Source organism: Carcharodon carcharias, chromosome 10, assembly GCF_017639515.1.
Source record: "Carcharodon carcharias isolate sCarCar2 chromosome 10, sCarCar2.pri, whole genome shotgun sequence".
Taxonomy (NCBI): Eukaryota; Metazoa; Chordata; class Chondrichthyes; order Lamniformes; family Lamnidae; genus Carcharodon; species Carcharodon carcharias.
Genome location: NC_054476.1, coordinates 96,434,768 through 96,450,326, shown reverse-complemented (window position 1 = coordinate 96,450,326; position 15,559 = coordinate 96,434,768). Strand labels below are relative to the sequence as shown.

General features: G+C 44.6%; 1 protein-coding gene across 3 annotated transcripts in view; it reads right to left on the bottom strand.

The window, feature by feature from the left end:
* fnbp4 (formin binding protein 4) overlaps window positions 1-15,559 on the bottom strand; it is a 58,535-nt gene that overhangs the window by 9,725 nt on the left and 33,251 nt on the right. For 2 of the 3 annotated variants that reach the window (XM_041197454.1, XM_041197456.1), the window contains 8 exons: window positions 12,736-12,880; window positions 8,425-8,533; window positions 7,920-8,240; window positions 6,997-7,231; window positions 5,901-6,025; window positions 5,607-5,711; window positions 5,363-5,496; window positions 4,243-4,421 (listed from right to left, as the gene is read on the bottom strand). In XM_041197454.1, the coding sequence (XP_041053388.1) occupies window positions 4,243-4,421; window positions 5,363-5,496; window positions 5,607-5,711; window positions 5,901-6,025; window positions 6,997-7,231; window positions 7,920-8,240; window positions 8,425-8,533; window positions 12,736-12,880 (1,353 nt within the window). The remainder of the gene's footprint in view (window positions 1-4,242; window positions 4,422-5,362; window positions 5,497-5,606; window positions 5,712-5,900; window positions 6,026-6,996; window positions 7,232-7,919; window positions 8,241-8,424; window positions 8,534-12,735; window positions 12,881-15,559) is intronic. The other variant, XM_041197455.1, reaches the window with a different exon arrangement.

Sequence of the window (15,559 nt, the reverse complement as noted above, 5' to 3'; positions counted from 1 at the left end):
CAACTGGGCCTGCTGTTGGAATGACTCCAGATCTTTTGTTCAGTAAATATTCACATATATACTCTTCAGGAACCCTTGGCAGCAATAAGGCGGCCATTCTGTTGGCAACAAGTCTGTGTAACCTAATGTCCTCATCTCTCCAGAGATTTCAGCCCAGCGTGAACATCCCATTCTCCGACGTACTCAATTCAGCAGGTTTCTCTAATCCCTTGAACACCATCACTCTGCTGTGATATGTGTCTCCAATTCAGAATGATTCCTGGTATTCAGATCCAGGCCCTGCAATTGTGTCTTCACTTCACTCAAGAAGGCAGTGTGAGAGATAAGATTGACCCATTTAAAATGTAAATTATTGTTAACATTTGGGCTGAGCTCTGGCTTCAGAGCCTTGTGCAAAGCACCACATGAGGGATTGGATCACTTACAGGGGAGGAAGGTGGGGGTGGTGCTGACACGGAACAGACTATAGTTTTAACACAATACCCATGGGAAGTAGACATGAAGGAAAATAGCCTTGCATTTGTCTTTGCAACAGCCCGTGCACCGGAGTGTAATGCATCACTAAGGCTTGCGATGTTTTGAGAGGCACAATAAATGGCAGACTAAATGCAGAGACACAACAGGGAGAAAAAAAAATCAGGACTGCTGCAGTAAGGGGCTTTGGCTACACTTGTCTTCTGGGACTTGCTGCACACTATCTGGAGGTTGGTTATATGAGTTTTATGCCAATTTTTAAAAGAAGATTCATACAGCTCATTCACCTGTTCAACAACCTGCATTTTATTTTATCATTCATTCACAGAGTGCAATTGTCGCTGAGAAGACCCACATTTATTGGCATAGGGTGGTGGTGAGCTGCCTTCTTGAACTGCTGCAGTCCATGTGGTGTAGGTACACCCACAGTGCTGTTAGGGATGGAGTTCCAGGATTTTGACCCAGTGACAGTGAAGGAACGGCGATATAGTCCCAAGTCAGGATGGTGAGTGACTTGGAGGGGAAATTCCAGGTGATGGTGTTCCAGTGTCTGCTGTTCTTGTCCTTCTAGGTGGTACAGATCACAGGGTTGGAAGGTGCTGCCTAAGGAGCCTTGGTAAATTACTGCAGTGCATCGTGTAGATGGTACACACTGCTGCTACTGTGCATCAGTGGTGGAGGGAGTGAATCAAGTGGAGGGAGGGTGCCAATCAAGCAGGCTGCTTTGTCCTGGATAGTCTCCAGCTTTCTGAATGTTGTTGGGATTGCATCCAGGCAGGTGGGGAGTATTCCATCACACTCCTGCCTTGTAGATGGTGGACAGGCTTTGGGGAGTCAGGTGAGTTGCGTGTTACAGGATTCCCAGCCTCTGACCTGCTCTAGTAGCCACAGTAATTATATGGGTAGTCCAGTTCATTTTCTGGTCAATGGTAACCCCCAGGATGTTTATAGTAGGGGATTCAGTGATGTTAATACAATTGAATATCAAGGGACAATGGTTAGGATTCTCTCTTGTTGGAAATGATCATTTATGTCACACATGTCAGGCAATGTTACCTGCCATTTATCAGTCAAGCTAAATGCTGTCCAGGTCTTGCTGCATACAAACTACTTCAGTATCTGAGGAGTCACGAATGGTGCTGAACATTGTTCGCAGATGATTGCAATCCCCACTTCTGACCTTATGATGGAAGGAAGGTCGTTGATGAAGCAGCTGAAGATGGTTGGGCCAAGGACACTGCCCTGAGGAATTCCAGCAGTGATGTCCTGGAACTGGGGTGATTGACCTCCAACAACCACAACCATCTTCCTTTGTGCTAGGTATGACTCCAACCAGTGGAGAGTTTTCCAATTCCCATTCATTTCAACTTTACTAGAGCTCTTTGATGCTGCCTGATATTGTGCCTTGAATACAGTAGAACGTCCTAAGCTGAATCCACAGGACTGTAAGGCGGCATTAGGACATGTTACCAGAAGCTTGGCGAATGAAATCAGTTTTGATTAACATCTTAAAAGAGAAACCTGAATTTCCTTGCTCTTCCCAGAGACTCCACATCGGCATACATGCCACACCTTGAATAGCACTCACCCAGGAAACAAAACCTGCTTCTGCTCAGCCGATGAATCAGTAATCATTCTTCTTCCAACTGGAGGAAGCACTATGGGTGTCTGGAGCACGGAACGTACTCTGGCTGAGTAACTTCAATGACCATCACCATGAGCGGTTTGGTAACATCACTACTGACTGAGCTCTGAAGGACACATCTGCCAGACCAGGCTTGTGGCAGGTGACAGTTGTGTGACACTACTACTTGCTAAATGGGATAGACACAAAACAGACTCAGCAGCTCAAAATTGGGTATCAATGAGATGCTGTGGGCCATCAGCAGAATTGTACAAACCACAATCTGTAACCCCATGGCCCAGCATATCCCTCACTATCCCAATTGCCATCAAGCTGAGGGATCAACCCTGGTTCAATACAGAGTGTCAGGAAACATGCCAGGAGTAGCATCAGGCATATCTAAAAATATGCTGGTGAAGCTAAAACACAGGACTACTTGAATGCCAAACAGCATAAGAAGCAAGTGACAGAACCAAGCGATCCCACAACCAACAAATCAGATCTAAGCTCTGCAGTCCTGAATCCAGTTGTGAATGGTGGTGGGCAATTAAACAACTCACTAGAGGAAGCGGCTCAACAAATATCCCATCCTCAATGATGGGGAGTCCAGCACATCAGTGCAAAACCACCTTCACCCAGAAGTGCCAAGTGGATGATCCATCTCAGCCTCCTCCGGAGGTCCCCAGCATCAAAGATGCCAGTCTTCTACCAATTCAATTCATTCCACGTGATATCAAGAAACAGCTGAAGGCACTGGATACTGCAAAGGCTATGGGCCCTAACAATATTCTGGCAGTAGTACTGAAGATTTGTGCTCCAGAACTTGCTGTGCCCCTAGCCCTTCTGTTCCAGTACAGCTACAACAGTGACATCAACTTGGTAACGTGGAAAATTGCCCAGGTATGTCCTGTACATAAAAAGCAGGACAAATCCAACCTGGCCAATTACCGCCCCATCAGCCTACTCTCCATCATTGGTAAATATTGGAAGGTGTCATCAACAGTGCTAACAAGCAGCACTTACTCAGCAATAACCTGCTCACTGACACTCAGTTTGGGTTCCGCCAGGGACATTCAGCTCGTGACCTCCTTGGTTCAAACATGGACAAAAGGGTTGAATTCCCATGGTGATGTGAGAGTGACTGCTCTTGACATCAAGGCAGTATTTGACCGAACATGGCATCAAGGAACTCCAGCAAAACTGGAGTCAATGCAAGCCAGGGGAAAACTGTCCACAGACAGAGCATTGTATCACAGGAGTCCCAGGACATCACTGCAAGAGTTCCTCAGGATAGTGCGCTTGACCCAACCATCTTCAGCTGTTTCAATGACTCCCTATCCTACATCAGATCACAAGTGGCATTGTTCGTTAATTAAGGTAAGGTGTTCAACTCCTCAATACTTTAACAGTCCGCGCCTGGATGCAGCAAGTCCTGGCTGATAAATGGCTAGTAACATTCGCATCACACAAATGCCAAGCAACAATCTCCAGCATGAGGGAACCCAACCATCGCCCCCTTGACATTCAATGGCATTACCATCACTGAATCCCTCACTATCAACATCCTGGGGGTTACCATTGACCAGAAACTGAACTGGACTAGCCATATAAATACAGTGGCTACAACAGCAGGTCAGCGGCTTGGAATCCTGCGACGAGTAACTCACCTCCTGACTCTCCCGTGCCTGCCCACCAACTACAAGGCACAAGTCAGGAGTGCGATGGAGTACTCTCCACTTGCCTGGATGAGTGCAGCTCCCATCTCACTCAAGAAGCTCAACGCCTTCCAAGACAAAGCAGCTCATTTGATTGGCACCACATCCACAAACATTCACTCCCCCCACCACCGATGCACAGTGGCAGCAGATACAAGGTACGCCGCAGCAACTCACCAAGGCTCCTTCAATAGCACCTTCCAAACCCAGGACCATTACCACCTCCAAGATAAAGACACATGGGAACACCAGCATCACCTGAAAGTTCCCCTCCAAGTTGCACACCACCCTTGACTTGGACTGATCCACTGCTGCAGGATTGGGGACCAACCGGTGATTAAGCCCAGGAAGTTTGAAAGGAATATTGATTGTTGTTCATTCCCCACTACCAACCGGAGATAAAGACAGACCAGCAGCAAAGCTCCTCACCTGTAGGGTCACTTAGTGCGCCCGATATTTCTTTCACCGGAGCGCTGGCGGAGAACATGCTCTTGCCAGCATTCAGCCTTGAGGCACACTCAGCTGTTTCATCCTCCTCGTCCACGTCTGGGAACTCCCACTGTGACTGGCCCGTCTGCTCATTGAGATAGAAATAGCGCCGGTGCTCCCTACGGCGTGACAGAAAGGACACACTTAGTTTGGGGGGCGACTGCAGGTGCACCCTGCCAGAGGCGAAAAAAAACAGGTATGATTTTTTTTTGCCAACAGGAGGTTTGGCACCTCCTGCTCCTAGCAGTCTAGGAATGCAGAGGTTAAACAGAAAACCTCATGATTTAATTTTGGTTTGTATTTTTGCTTTTTTAAAATATTGTGCCTTTGTAAAAAGGCATTTACAAATTACAGCCCAATTATCGTTGTATTCGATGGGAGAAAAAGGCTGCCTGATAATGGTGGCACAGAGCAGGAGATCTGACGGCTAATTCAGACATCCTTTTTCATCTAGAAGCAAACAAGGAAGGAATTAGTGCAAAAATATTCTTCAAGCTGAAAAATAAAACTATTTAAAAAAAATTTATATAGAAAAACACATTTATGTATTTTACAGATACAGTAAACTGGAAATAGAGAAAAGAAAATAATTCTGACCTGTGCTTCCGGCAATAATCTTGGTCTTCTCGCGTAGCTGCTGCAGGAGGCACCTTCCCTCTTTCTCTTGTGTAGTCGGCTCAGGAATTCCATCTCAGAAATTTCCAGCAAAGCGCAGACATTCCTTGCATGCGCACTCTCTCTCTCTCCCGCCCCTTTCCCCTTTATCGTTAATCCCTTACTCAACACAATTATATGAGCAGTCTATCTGTTCAATTCCAACACTCAAACCTCAGCATGAGAAATTGCCAAATTTTGAGGGTTATACTTTAGGCTGGTCCAATGATTTTGGTTTTGCTTTTGGGATTTGCATACATGCAGGAGCGTTACCAAATTAGCAGTTTAGTGAGCTGGCAGTCTGCAACTACTGTTGCCACGTCGTCATGTGGAGATGGGGAGGGGGGGTCACAGTTCGGTTGTCACGTGTCAAAGGTGAAAGGTGAAAAAGTAGAAGAGTGCGTACCTGTCCCAATGGCAGGACCAGCCTTTTGGGGATGCATTAGATTCATAGTGTTTAATCTGTAAATCAGCTTCCTGCAGTTTGCGTTTCAGGTATTGGCCATTCAGTGCTCCTTCTCGCCAGTCTGATATTCGAGTCTGAAATCCAAGAGAGGTGTCATTAAAGAAAAAGCTCTCCCTCTGAGGGCTTCCCACCCCTCAAACACCAATTCAGGTTGTGTGTGGAATAAATAGAGTCAGTCTCAAACCTCAATCTGGAGCAGCAGGAAGTGGAAGTTGGAGATAGACTGTCTGCTAATTCCCAGGAATTCCAGTTTGCTGGAGAGAGTGTTTGCCAATTCAGCAATCTGAAACTGAAGAACGAGTCAATATCAATGCTCACAATGTTTGCAAGACATCCCCTTCCCCATCCCACAACCATCCCCTGGGCCCCATAGTGGTCCCCAAAATGTCCTAGCATACTGAGCCATACGAGTGACCGAAAAGGCCGCAGCTAGTTAAACAATAAAGAAATGCCAACACAGCCTAGACTTTGGACTTGCCACCTTCAATTCACCGCGGTCATCCTTTTCTTCTGGAGGAAGTTTTGGTGCAGCTGTTTGCTTTTCTGCAGATCCTTCAAGATCCATTTCACTTTCCTCAGGATCAACACTCGGCTTTTCAGGAGCTGCAGAGAGAAATCAGAGGATTGGGGTGTGCAACAGGAAGCTAGATGAGCAGGTTACTGAAGTCATTCAACACTTGACTATGACATTAAGTTACACACAATATTCAACCATTTTCTTTCAAATTATTATTACCCAAACCTATAATTCCCCTCCATATATAACTGTCAAACTGTAATTGTCAAAATAATTTATCACATTGTATTCCTGCACAATTCCCTGTTGGTTACAGCTGAGTGAAATTAGGTTGGGTGTCTCGACCTATTCCAAATGGGCAGACAATAAATGGACTTTTATTGGTACAGACCATCAGGTTTGCTCATTACAGTCACAAAAGTTGGTATAAAAAATATAAATCTCATACTCATCTTCACTCTGTGCTTCTTAAAAAAAATTCTTTCATTGGATGTGGCTTCGCTGGCTAGACCAGCATTTGCTGCCCATTCCTACTTGCCATTGGGAAGGTGGTGATGAGCCACCTTCTTGAACCACAGCAGTACATGTAGGGTAGGTACATCCACAGTGCTGTTAACCGATTAAACCTGTGCTTGTACCTGCCCTGAGTGTGTGTGATTGCACAGTGTAGAGGGAGCTTGACACCATATGAATGAAATGCGATTCCTCCACTGAGCCATTTTGAACAAGTTAAGCTTGCATGTTACGGCCTTGGTATTGGATTAGAATCCCAGGATCAGGAGTTGTCAAGTTGATCATAATAACTGCTGGACTATCATAAATCTGAGCTGGTTTACGAATGTCCATATCTCCCACGACCAGCCAGTCCAGTCTTATCCCTCCTGAAGAAGATATGCACAAGTACAAACAAATGAAGGCCCACCATATCTCTAGGGCTGCAAGAGAGGGGTTACAAAATGTGGCCTTGCAGCACTGTCCAATCCTGGAAACAAAAAACAAAGCTTGGCCGTCCGAACAGTGACAAAACCTTTCCAATGAAGTTTCTCCAATCACTTACCAGTTTCAGCACAGTGCGTTCCCTCTGGGGTGATGTCACGTTCTAGGTTATCTGAAGCACGACCAGCAGACTCGGGGCTAAAAGTGCGAACCAGTGCCTGCCACTTTCCTTTCCTATGGACGTGCTTGCTGCTCTCAGACACCTGCCCCTCCTGCGCTAAAGTCTGGCTGCAATCAGAGCGCGGACTTGACCCAGTCAAGCTGGCATCGCCCTCCTCCAGTGCACGCAGCTCTGCCTGTGAACACATGGACTGAGTCAAAAACTATTGATATAAAAAGCAAGTAAAACAAAGCTACACAAATGACTCTGCCTTTCTTGTTGCTGTTTTAATTTGTAGGTGGATCTTGGTAGATTTTGCGGTTGTGAAAGTGAAAGATCTTCTTCAGTGTCACTTCTTACCCCAGGTATCCTGGGCCTTGGCGTGAACACAAGCTCAGAGCAATTGTGTGCTGGGGCCACATTTGCACAAGGATGATTTTGCCCCATGGTGTGTGGGTTATTGATACATGAAAACACCAACGCCCCTCAAATGTCTACTTGGCCCTTCTCAGCTGTTCATTACCCTTGGTCCTAGCAACCAGCTTAAAATGTACATTATGCTGTCCAAATCATTCTGCGCCCATCCAAATTCAAAAGAATTGCAAATATTAGCAGATCCTCAGTGGCATCACTCCTCATTGCAACTTAAGAGTGACACTTCACCTTCCAAGGAAAGGAGTGTTATGCAATGATGCACCATGCATTACTCTGCTGTAATTCAGAGGATAATTTATTTAGTAAGCAAAGTTTCAGATGATCATGTAATTGTGTGGTGAAGGAACTGGGCAGATTAGAAATGCAAGTTTAGTTCTGCTGTTCACAAGCACCCAGTCTCTCTCTTACCACAGACAGCTTTGCATCCTTTAACTGAAGCATAATTTTACCTTCTTTCTCTCCAGCACCAACTCCAGTTCCCGGGTATACTCTTCCTCCTCCTCTTTCTCCACTCCCTCCTCTTCCTCTGCGCTCTCCAGGGAAAGGTTTAAGCTCGGACGATCCTCTTGTGATGCTTCTTGCACTTGCATGCTGCTGTTGTTCTTGCCACTGTCCTCAACAACCTCTTCTTCCTGGCAAATCAATTTCTTCCGCCACTTTTCCTCGGCTTTCTTCACCTCTTCGGGAATGAGAGGAGCCAGCAGAGATGCGGCGACACCTGAATGTTCCTCTTTCTCGCCAGCCAGTGCAAATACACTCTCGTTCACTTCCTTTGGAAGTAGAAAAAGCAGGTTAGAGACATGACACGCAAAGGAGCCAGCACGGCCGTGATTCAAAGTTACCTGTACATCAGTGGCCCCACTGAAATAAATGCAGGCTTCCGCACAAGATTTTTATTTTTGTTGCCCCTTGCCCTGCAGAAAAGCAACAGATATCACCTTATTTCACCCCTACCTTCTTCTTCAGGTTTCTGCCATCTGGCTTTGCCACAGTTTGGTCATGGTGATAGATGCCTGTGTGCTGATAATTACTCTCCACTTCGCCAGCGGACAGGGTCACGGAGCTGAAAGACAACACACGGTAACATGCGTTTCCTCACTGCACTGCTCAAAAGGTCCTGTGGCAACAATCCTTCCCAAAACTGAATGGCCTTGCTGCCCCCCCTCCCTCTCCATTTCAACAGCTACTGTCAGCACCCACCCCCACACCACTAAGCATCATTACATTACAGCTTAAAACACCGATTCTTCTCTATACATAGTATAGGTAAACTCTCACACAACTCAATTTCCTGGTTGCAATGTGGAAGTTATATGATATTTAAATTGTTGGTTAGATACCACACATAGAGAAGGATGGATTAGCCTTGGAGAGGTGGAGCGTAGGTTCACAGAATGATACCTGGGAAAAAAGGTAGGTTGCATAGACTACGCCTGCATTCCCTTGAATGTAGAGAAGTAAGGGATGTTCTAATTCTGTGTTTAAAATTATCAAAGGAATTGACAAGGTAGGTAGAGAAACTGTTTCCTTTGGTTGCGGGCAGGGGGAGGCCAATACAAGGGAGCATAATCTTAAAATTAGAGTTCGGGGTGATTTGAGGGGTAGTGGAAATCAGGAACTCTTGCTCAAAGATCCCCTTCCTCACACAAATGCTGGGGTCAAGTGAAAATGTAAAAAAAGCTGAGTGAAGGTATTCATGAAATGGAGCAAGGGTGGGGGTAGATGGAGTTAAGATATAGATCAACCAAGGCGGAACAGGCTCAAGGGGCTGAATGGTTTACTTCTGTTATGTTCTCATGAGTGGAAACTCAAGGATTCTGAGACACCACTTGGTCCCAGGGAGCCTCACAACTATAAAGGGGAATTCCAACTTTATACAAGGGCCTTGCTGTAAATATCCTACCATACACCCGAACGACATGTTCGACCAGCACGTAGGATATAAACTTAAAACTGAGCTGCATGACTAGAAGTACCATAGCAAACAAGGCACTGGGTTGGTAGTTTTTTACCGAAGCTGTAAGCTGTATGAAGGGGGACTTAAAGCACACAATGCTACTGCAACTCGTAATGAACCTCAACCTTATCTGCTGACTGTTTTTGTAAAGAGCAGCCCCAAGGTTTGTTTAATTTTGGACTTTGCTCTTTGGATTTATCTCCCCTCTTTCAACTTATATTTAAATTACAACAATTGTACTCTTGCCTTTAATTCACATTTCTCTCTTCTATATCTTTCTTTAAATTACTCAGGGATACAGTTCCAATAATCAGCTGTTAAACCAACTCTAGAGTGTTAATGGTGGCAAGCATATTCTCTCAGCAGGAGGCCTTTAGAAACTATACAATTAACTTAAAGAAATGCCCTTAGCTGAAGGCAATGTGGTTAATCCACAAGTGGCCAATCTGATTTTAGATCTCAGGCAACGACTCCCAGTCTGCATGGATGATGAGGTACTTGCCTTGCTGTCACTTCACATTAACTGGAATCCTTACAAACCAGAATGTTGCCTCACGACTGCCATCAAATACATCTTGAAGCACTGTCACTTGAAGGACACTGTGGGCTCATGCGCTATTACCAGGGATTTTACCCACTGCTCCCATGTGCTACATGGGATTTACAGCACAGAAACTGATCATTCAGCCCATTATACTATATTTTTGCTCTGTAAAAGCCTCCTCCCACTCTACGCTCACCTACCCTAAAAGATCAATAGGAACAAGCCATATGATCATTTAAGCCTGTTCCGCCATTCACTAAGATCAGGGCTGAGCTTCTAGATCAACTCCACTCTGTCCCATCAAAATTCTATCAATATACTGTGCTCATCAAATGAGCATCCACAGCCCTCAGGGATACATTTGTGAATCTTTGGAATTCTGCAAGTGAAGTAATTTCTGATCTGCCCTAAATGACTGACCCCTCCAGCGCATATAAGCCCATCTAATCAATCTCGCCACATCCCAGGAAGCAATCTAGTGAACCTTTGTTCCACCTGCTCCAAGGCAAGTATATCCTTCCTTAGGTAAAGAGATCAAACTGTTACACAGCACTTCAAAAATGGTCTCACCAGAGCCCTAAATAATTGCAGCAAGACTACCGTACCACTCTAAACCCCTTCCGATAAAGGTCAATTTACCATTTACATATAATTTGTCTAATTGTTTATTGTACCAGCATGTTAACTGCGATTCCTTTACAGGGACCCCAAAATTTCATTTAATGCCAACATTTACTAGATTCTTACCTATCTAAAAAAATGCTTTTTCTTCCAAAGTGGATAACTTCACACTTCTCCACATTACAGTCCATCTGCTACCTTGTCCAACAACTTAAACAGTCTATCTAGCCCTTTGCAGTGTATTTATGTTCTCAAGTTTTAATTCCCCACCTAGCTTTGTATAGCAACTGTATGCTTATGGTTTCTAGTTTTGTGGAAACATTTTATAATGTTAAAGACTATCAGGTCACCCCTCAGCCTCCTCTTTGTTACCTCATGATCTAGATGATGTGTATTACTAGGAGTATTTTACACAGCACGTTGAAATGTGAGCCCCTCCTTGCGTCACTGTCTTGAAACCCTTCTCCATCCATTACTCTTGTACCGTGCATACATAGAATGGATAATCTTGAATTACCGTATAAAATTGGACATCATAACCTTTCCACACACTCTCCTTTGGGTCAAACAGGACATCAGGATCAGTGTTTAAAAGAAAATAGCAAAATCAGAACATTAGTGAGTGGCTTACTTTTAACGGAAGAAAGTGGAAAATATGAATGATAAGTTGAATAGGAAATATAAACCCATGTCACTGGAATACCAGGGCTAAAATGCTCAACTGTAATGTACCAAGTGGAGGTATTGTCCTGCAATGTCTTAGTTCTAGACCTTGAATACCTTTATTAACATACTAATCTAAGAGCACTCTTGATATTTCTCTCCATCGCATTAGTACTTAGGCTGGATCTCGTCCATGAAGGACGTCCTGAACTTGTTCACGCTAGTGCCAAATGTAATGGGCCAGTTTTGAACATTCGTACTCCAGTTTCTCAAGCTCCTCTCACCCCCAAGCCAACCAACCAACCAGCCTGTAAACCCTTCCCCATTTTCTACCTCACACTACTGCCATTGATGCAGCTATTTTCCCCACACTAATGCTGGAGTTGTGGAGTGTGGGGCAGAATTTGAAATGAAATTAACTAAGCCCTAGGCTCAGTGACTTCAGCAATGTAAGAAAATTATAAATTGCCCAAAAGTTAAATTCTGTGATACTTAATCTAAACCCTTTGTGTAGCACGTCAGAATGCTAATCATTACCTTCTGCATGATTTCAATAGTAAACGGGTACAGGAACAGACACAGGTAGATGCAAGATCACCACTTGCACTACATAGCGACGAGCCAGTCGACTCTTGTGTAAACCGAGATGCTGGACCCCCTGGCGAGGTAGCCCTTCATATTTCACACTTTGCTAGGAGCGGAGACATTGCACATGGTTTGTTTGGTTAGAATCACTCTGTAAAATCAGCACTATATTTCAGAAACTCCAGGCAGCAACAGCTGAGTCTTGGTGGTGTGGCCCCTGCCCAGCTCCAATCCCTCACTCCTCTTGTACGTACTCACATGCTTGGCTGTCTTGTTTCAAAGCCCTCAACTTGGGCCATGTGTTTTGCTACTGCTGGGTCTTCTCCATTAATGCGGTTTAACTTTCTCTCATGGAAAGACAAACGGATGTAAACAACTGTCAGATGTGCATTTCCATCCATTCCACACAACTATAACACCCTGGATTCCGACCGAGGTCACACGCTTAAAATCAAAGCATGTGTCCAATCACTACATGGGTTTAAACATGCCAAAATTACAATGGGTGGGTTTGGTGGGTAGGGCAGAATGTTCCATGACTTCTGAATTAACTCGCACAATTTCTACAGCTTGCCCCACTCCACAAGGACAAGCCAGTGCCTTCGGGATGTCTCAAATCATCCCTAAATTAGCTGGGGCACAACAAAGGCTCTTTCTTCTTTGGTCAATGTCACCAGCATGGTTTGGTTGCAGTTGCAGGGGGAGGAAACTGAAATACAGCAAGTGCCAATTTGCAAGCTTTTCTTTTATTTAAAAAACATTGGAATGCAATTTTATATAACGCAAACTAACCAGTTAAACTATCCACTTGGTGTTGACAAATGTCATTGCACAAGACACAGCACTGGAATGCTCATCAGAAGTGTGTGGAGATCCGCTGTGGTTAAGCACCTACCTGTGTTGGTAATGTAGACCTTGCAGTTGAGCAGCCAGATAGAGGGGCAGCTCCCACGTCACTTCATTGGTTTGAACGTTCCAGTAATAGTAGCAGCCTGTGTTCTCATCCCACACCTCCTGCCAGTCGCCCATATTCACGTTAACTGTACAGTGAGAGACAAAGGCTGTGCTCATTACTTGTACATATCAATAAAGCACACCCACCTCCAGACACAACAGTTCTCCAGCAGGGAGGGTAAGGTGGTCTGACCCATTTGTACTGAATTGGTTAGGAGGTAGAGGATCTGGGGAAAATGCAGACATACTCCCAGTTGGCAGGATATGGGTTAGTGGTATCCAAACATCTGTACTGGGGTTTCACCTTTTCACTATATTTATCAATGATTTAGATAAAGGAATAGAGAACTATATATCCAAGTTTGCTGATGACACCAAGTTAGGTGGCTCGGTCGTGCAGGTGAGAACAAAAATTGCAAAGGGTCACTGGTAGATTAAGTGAGTGGGCAAAACTGGCAGATGGTGTTTAATATGGAAAAGTATGAGAGCATCCACTTTACACCCAAGATAGAAAGATCAGGGTATTTTCTACATGGCGAGGGGCTAGGAATTACAGAGCAGAAAGGTTTAGAGATTCAAGTAGAAATCACTAAAAACTGGTGGATAGACATAAAAATAAAGTAAAAGGCTACTGAAATGCTGGGCTTTTAGGACTGGAATACAAAGTAATGTTAATTACACAGTCCTGGCGGACCAACATATAGATAACTGTATTCAATTTTGGGCACCACACCATAGGAAGCTCATACTGGCCTTGGAGGGCTCCAACACCAGAGTGACACCACGCCAAGAGAGCTAAACTGAGGACAGGTTACTTAAAGCAGGTTTGTATTCCCACAAGCATAGATGGTTATAGGTTAATCTAGTGAGGAGTTTAAGATGACTAAAACATTTGATAGGGTAGTTAGAAAGAAATCACATCCTCTGGTCAAAGGATCCAGAACAAGGGGATGCAATCTTAAAATTAGAGTTAGACCATTCAGAGGTGATTTTCGGAAGTACACTTTCACATAAAGGGTAGTGGAAAACTGGAACGCTCTTCCCAAAAAAAAAACTGTTGAGGCTGGATGCGTGTTTGGGGAGGTTGGGTTGGGGTGGGGTGGGGGGTATCAATTGCAAATTTTATATCAGAGATTGACAGATTATTGTGAGACAGGGGTTTAAGTGTTTCAGAGTAAAGACAGGAATTTGTTCCTGGGGCATGGGCAGCAAGGCCAGCATTTATTACATAGCCCTGAAAGGCAAAAGTGAAGAAGATGGGTTTTTATAACAATCTGGCATGATCATTATTGCGGTTCATTTTTTTATTCTACAGTTAAATTTTACCAGCTGCTGTGGTGAGATTTGAAATCATGTCTCTGAAGAATTATTCTGGACCTCTGGATTACTAGTTCAGTAACATTAACTCCAGCTAGTAGGGTGATGGCAGCTGTGGCAAAGATACAGATAAACCATGATCTAGCTGAATTATAGATTGGCTTAAGGGGTTGAATGGCTTCCTCCTTATGTTTGTCCCCTCCTGTTCCAAAAGAGTTAACTCTTAATGGGACCTTAATAGCCCTTTGGGCACTTCATCCAAGTGGCCCTTCATTATTTGAGCATCTATCCGGAGCATTCAGAGGCTGTTCACTTATGATGGGCATCATGGCAGATTCCAGCTTGTCAACATTTTGCCCATTTGACCTGGTGGATGGTTGGGGGCGGTGGTGGTGGTGGTGGTGGGGGGGGGGCAAATTTTGGTTTAATTTACAACAATCAGGTGACTAGAGGGTGAGTCTGTGCCAACATTTCCTGGAACACCAAATGGGCAGCCATTATAGCCAGCAAATATTACTTATAATCTGCTAGCTTTGAGATTATGGACAAGAGAAAAGGTTAGGCTAAAAGCAACATATTTGGATGTTAGAAGCCTGGAAGAGACAGAAAATCCTGGAAATACTCAAGTCTGGCAGAAGTGGAGGGAGAAACAGTTAACCTTTCAGGTTGATGCCTTTCACCAGAACTGGGAAAAGGGGTAACAAGTTGTAAGTAAATACAGAGGTGGATGGGCAAGAACAAAAAGGAAGTTCTGTGAAAAGGCAAGGCAGGAGTGATGAAATGACAAAAAGGATGACAGCGCAAGGTGAAGGATTCCCCTCCACCAGGGGCTGACAGGACTCCTGAATGTATCTGCTCCATTCCCCACACTTCTACTCTCAGCCCCTCATTTTCCTCCCTCCCAGAAGTACACTAAGGTTCCCATTGCTCTCACCTTCCGTCCCACTAGTTTCCACCTTAAATCATCATCTTCCTCCATTTCTGATACCCCCAGCATGAAGTCAGACATATCGTTCCCTCTCCTATCAGCATTCCAAAGAGACTATTCCTCTTGCAATACACTGGTCCACTTCTCAATCATCCCCAATACCCAATCCCCTTTCCACAATACCTTTCCATGCAAGTACACTAGATGCAAGACCTGCCCTTTATCTCCCTCCATCTCAACACTCAAGCTCCAAATACTCCTTCCAGGGCTGAAACAATTTACATGCACTTCTTTCAATTTATTATACTGTATTTGCAGATCACAATGGCGGTCTCATCTGCACTGGGAGACTAAACTCAGATTGATTGCTTTGTGGAACATGTTTGTTCAGTCCACATGGCCCTGAGCTTGTGGTCACATTTTATTTTAAATCCACATTCTACTCTGCTCTTGGCCCTCTGCACTATTGTAGTGTGGCTCAATGCAAGCTCGAGGGACAGCATCTCATTGATCAATCAGG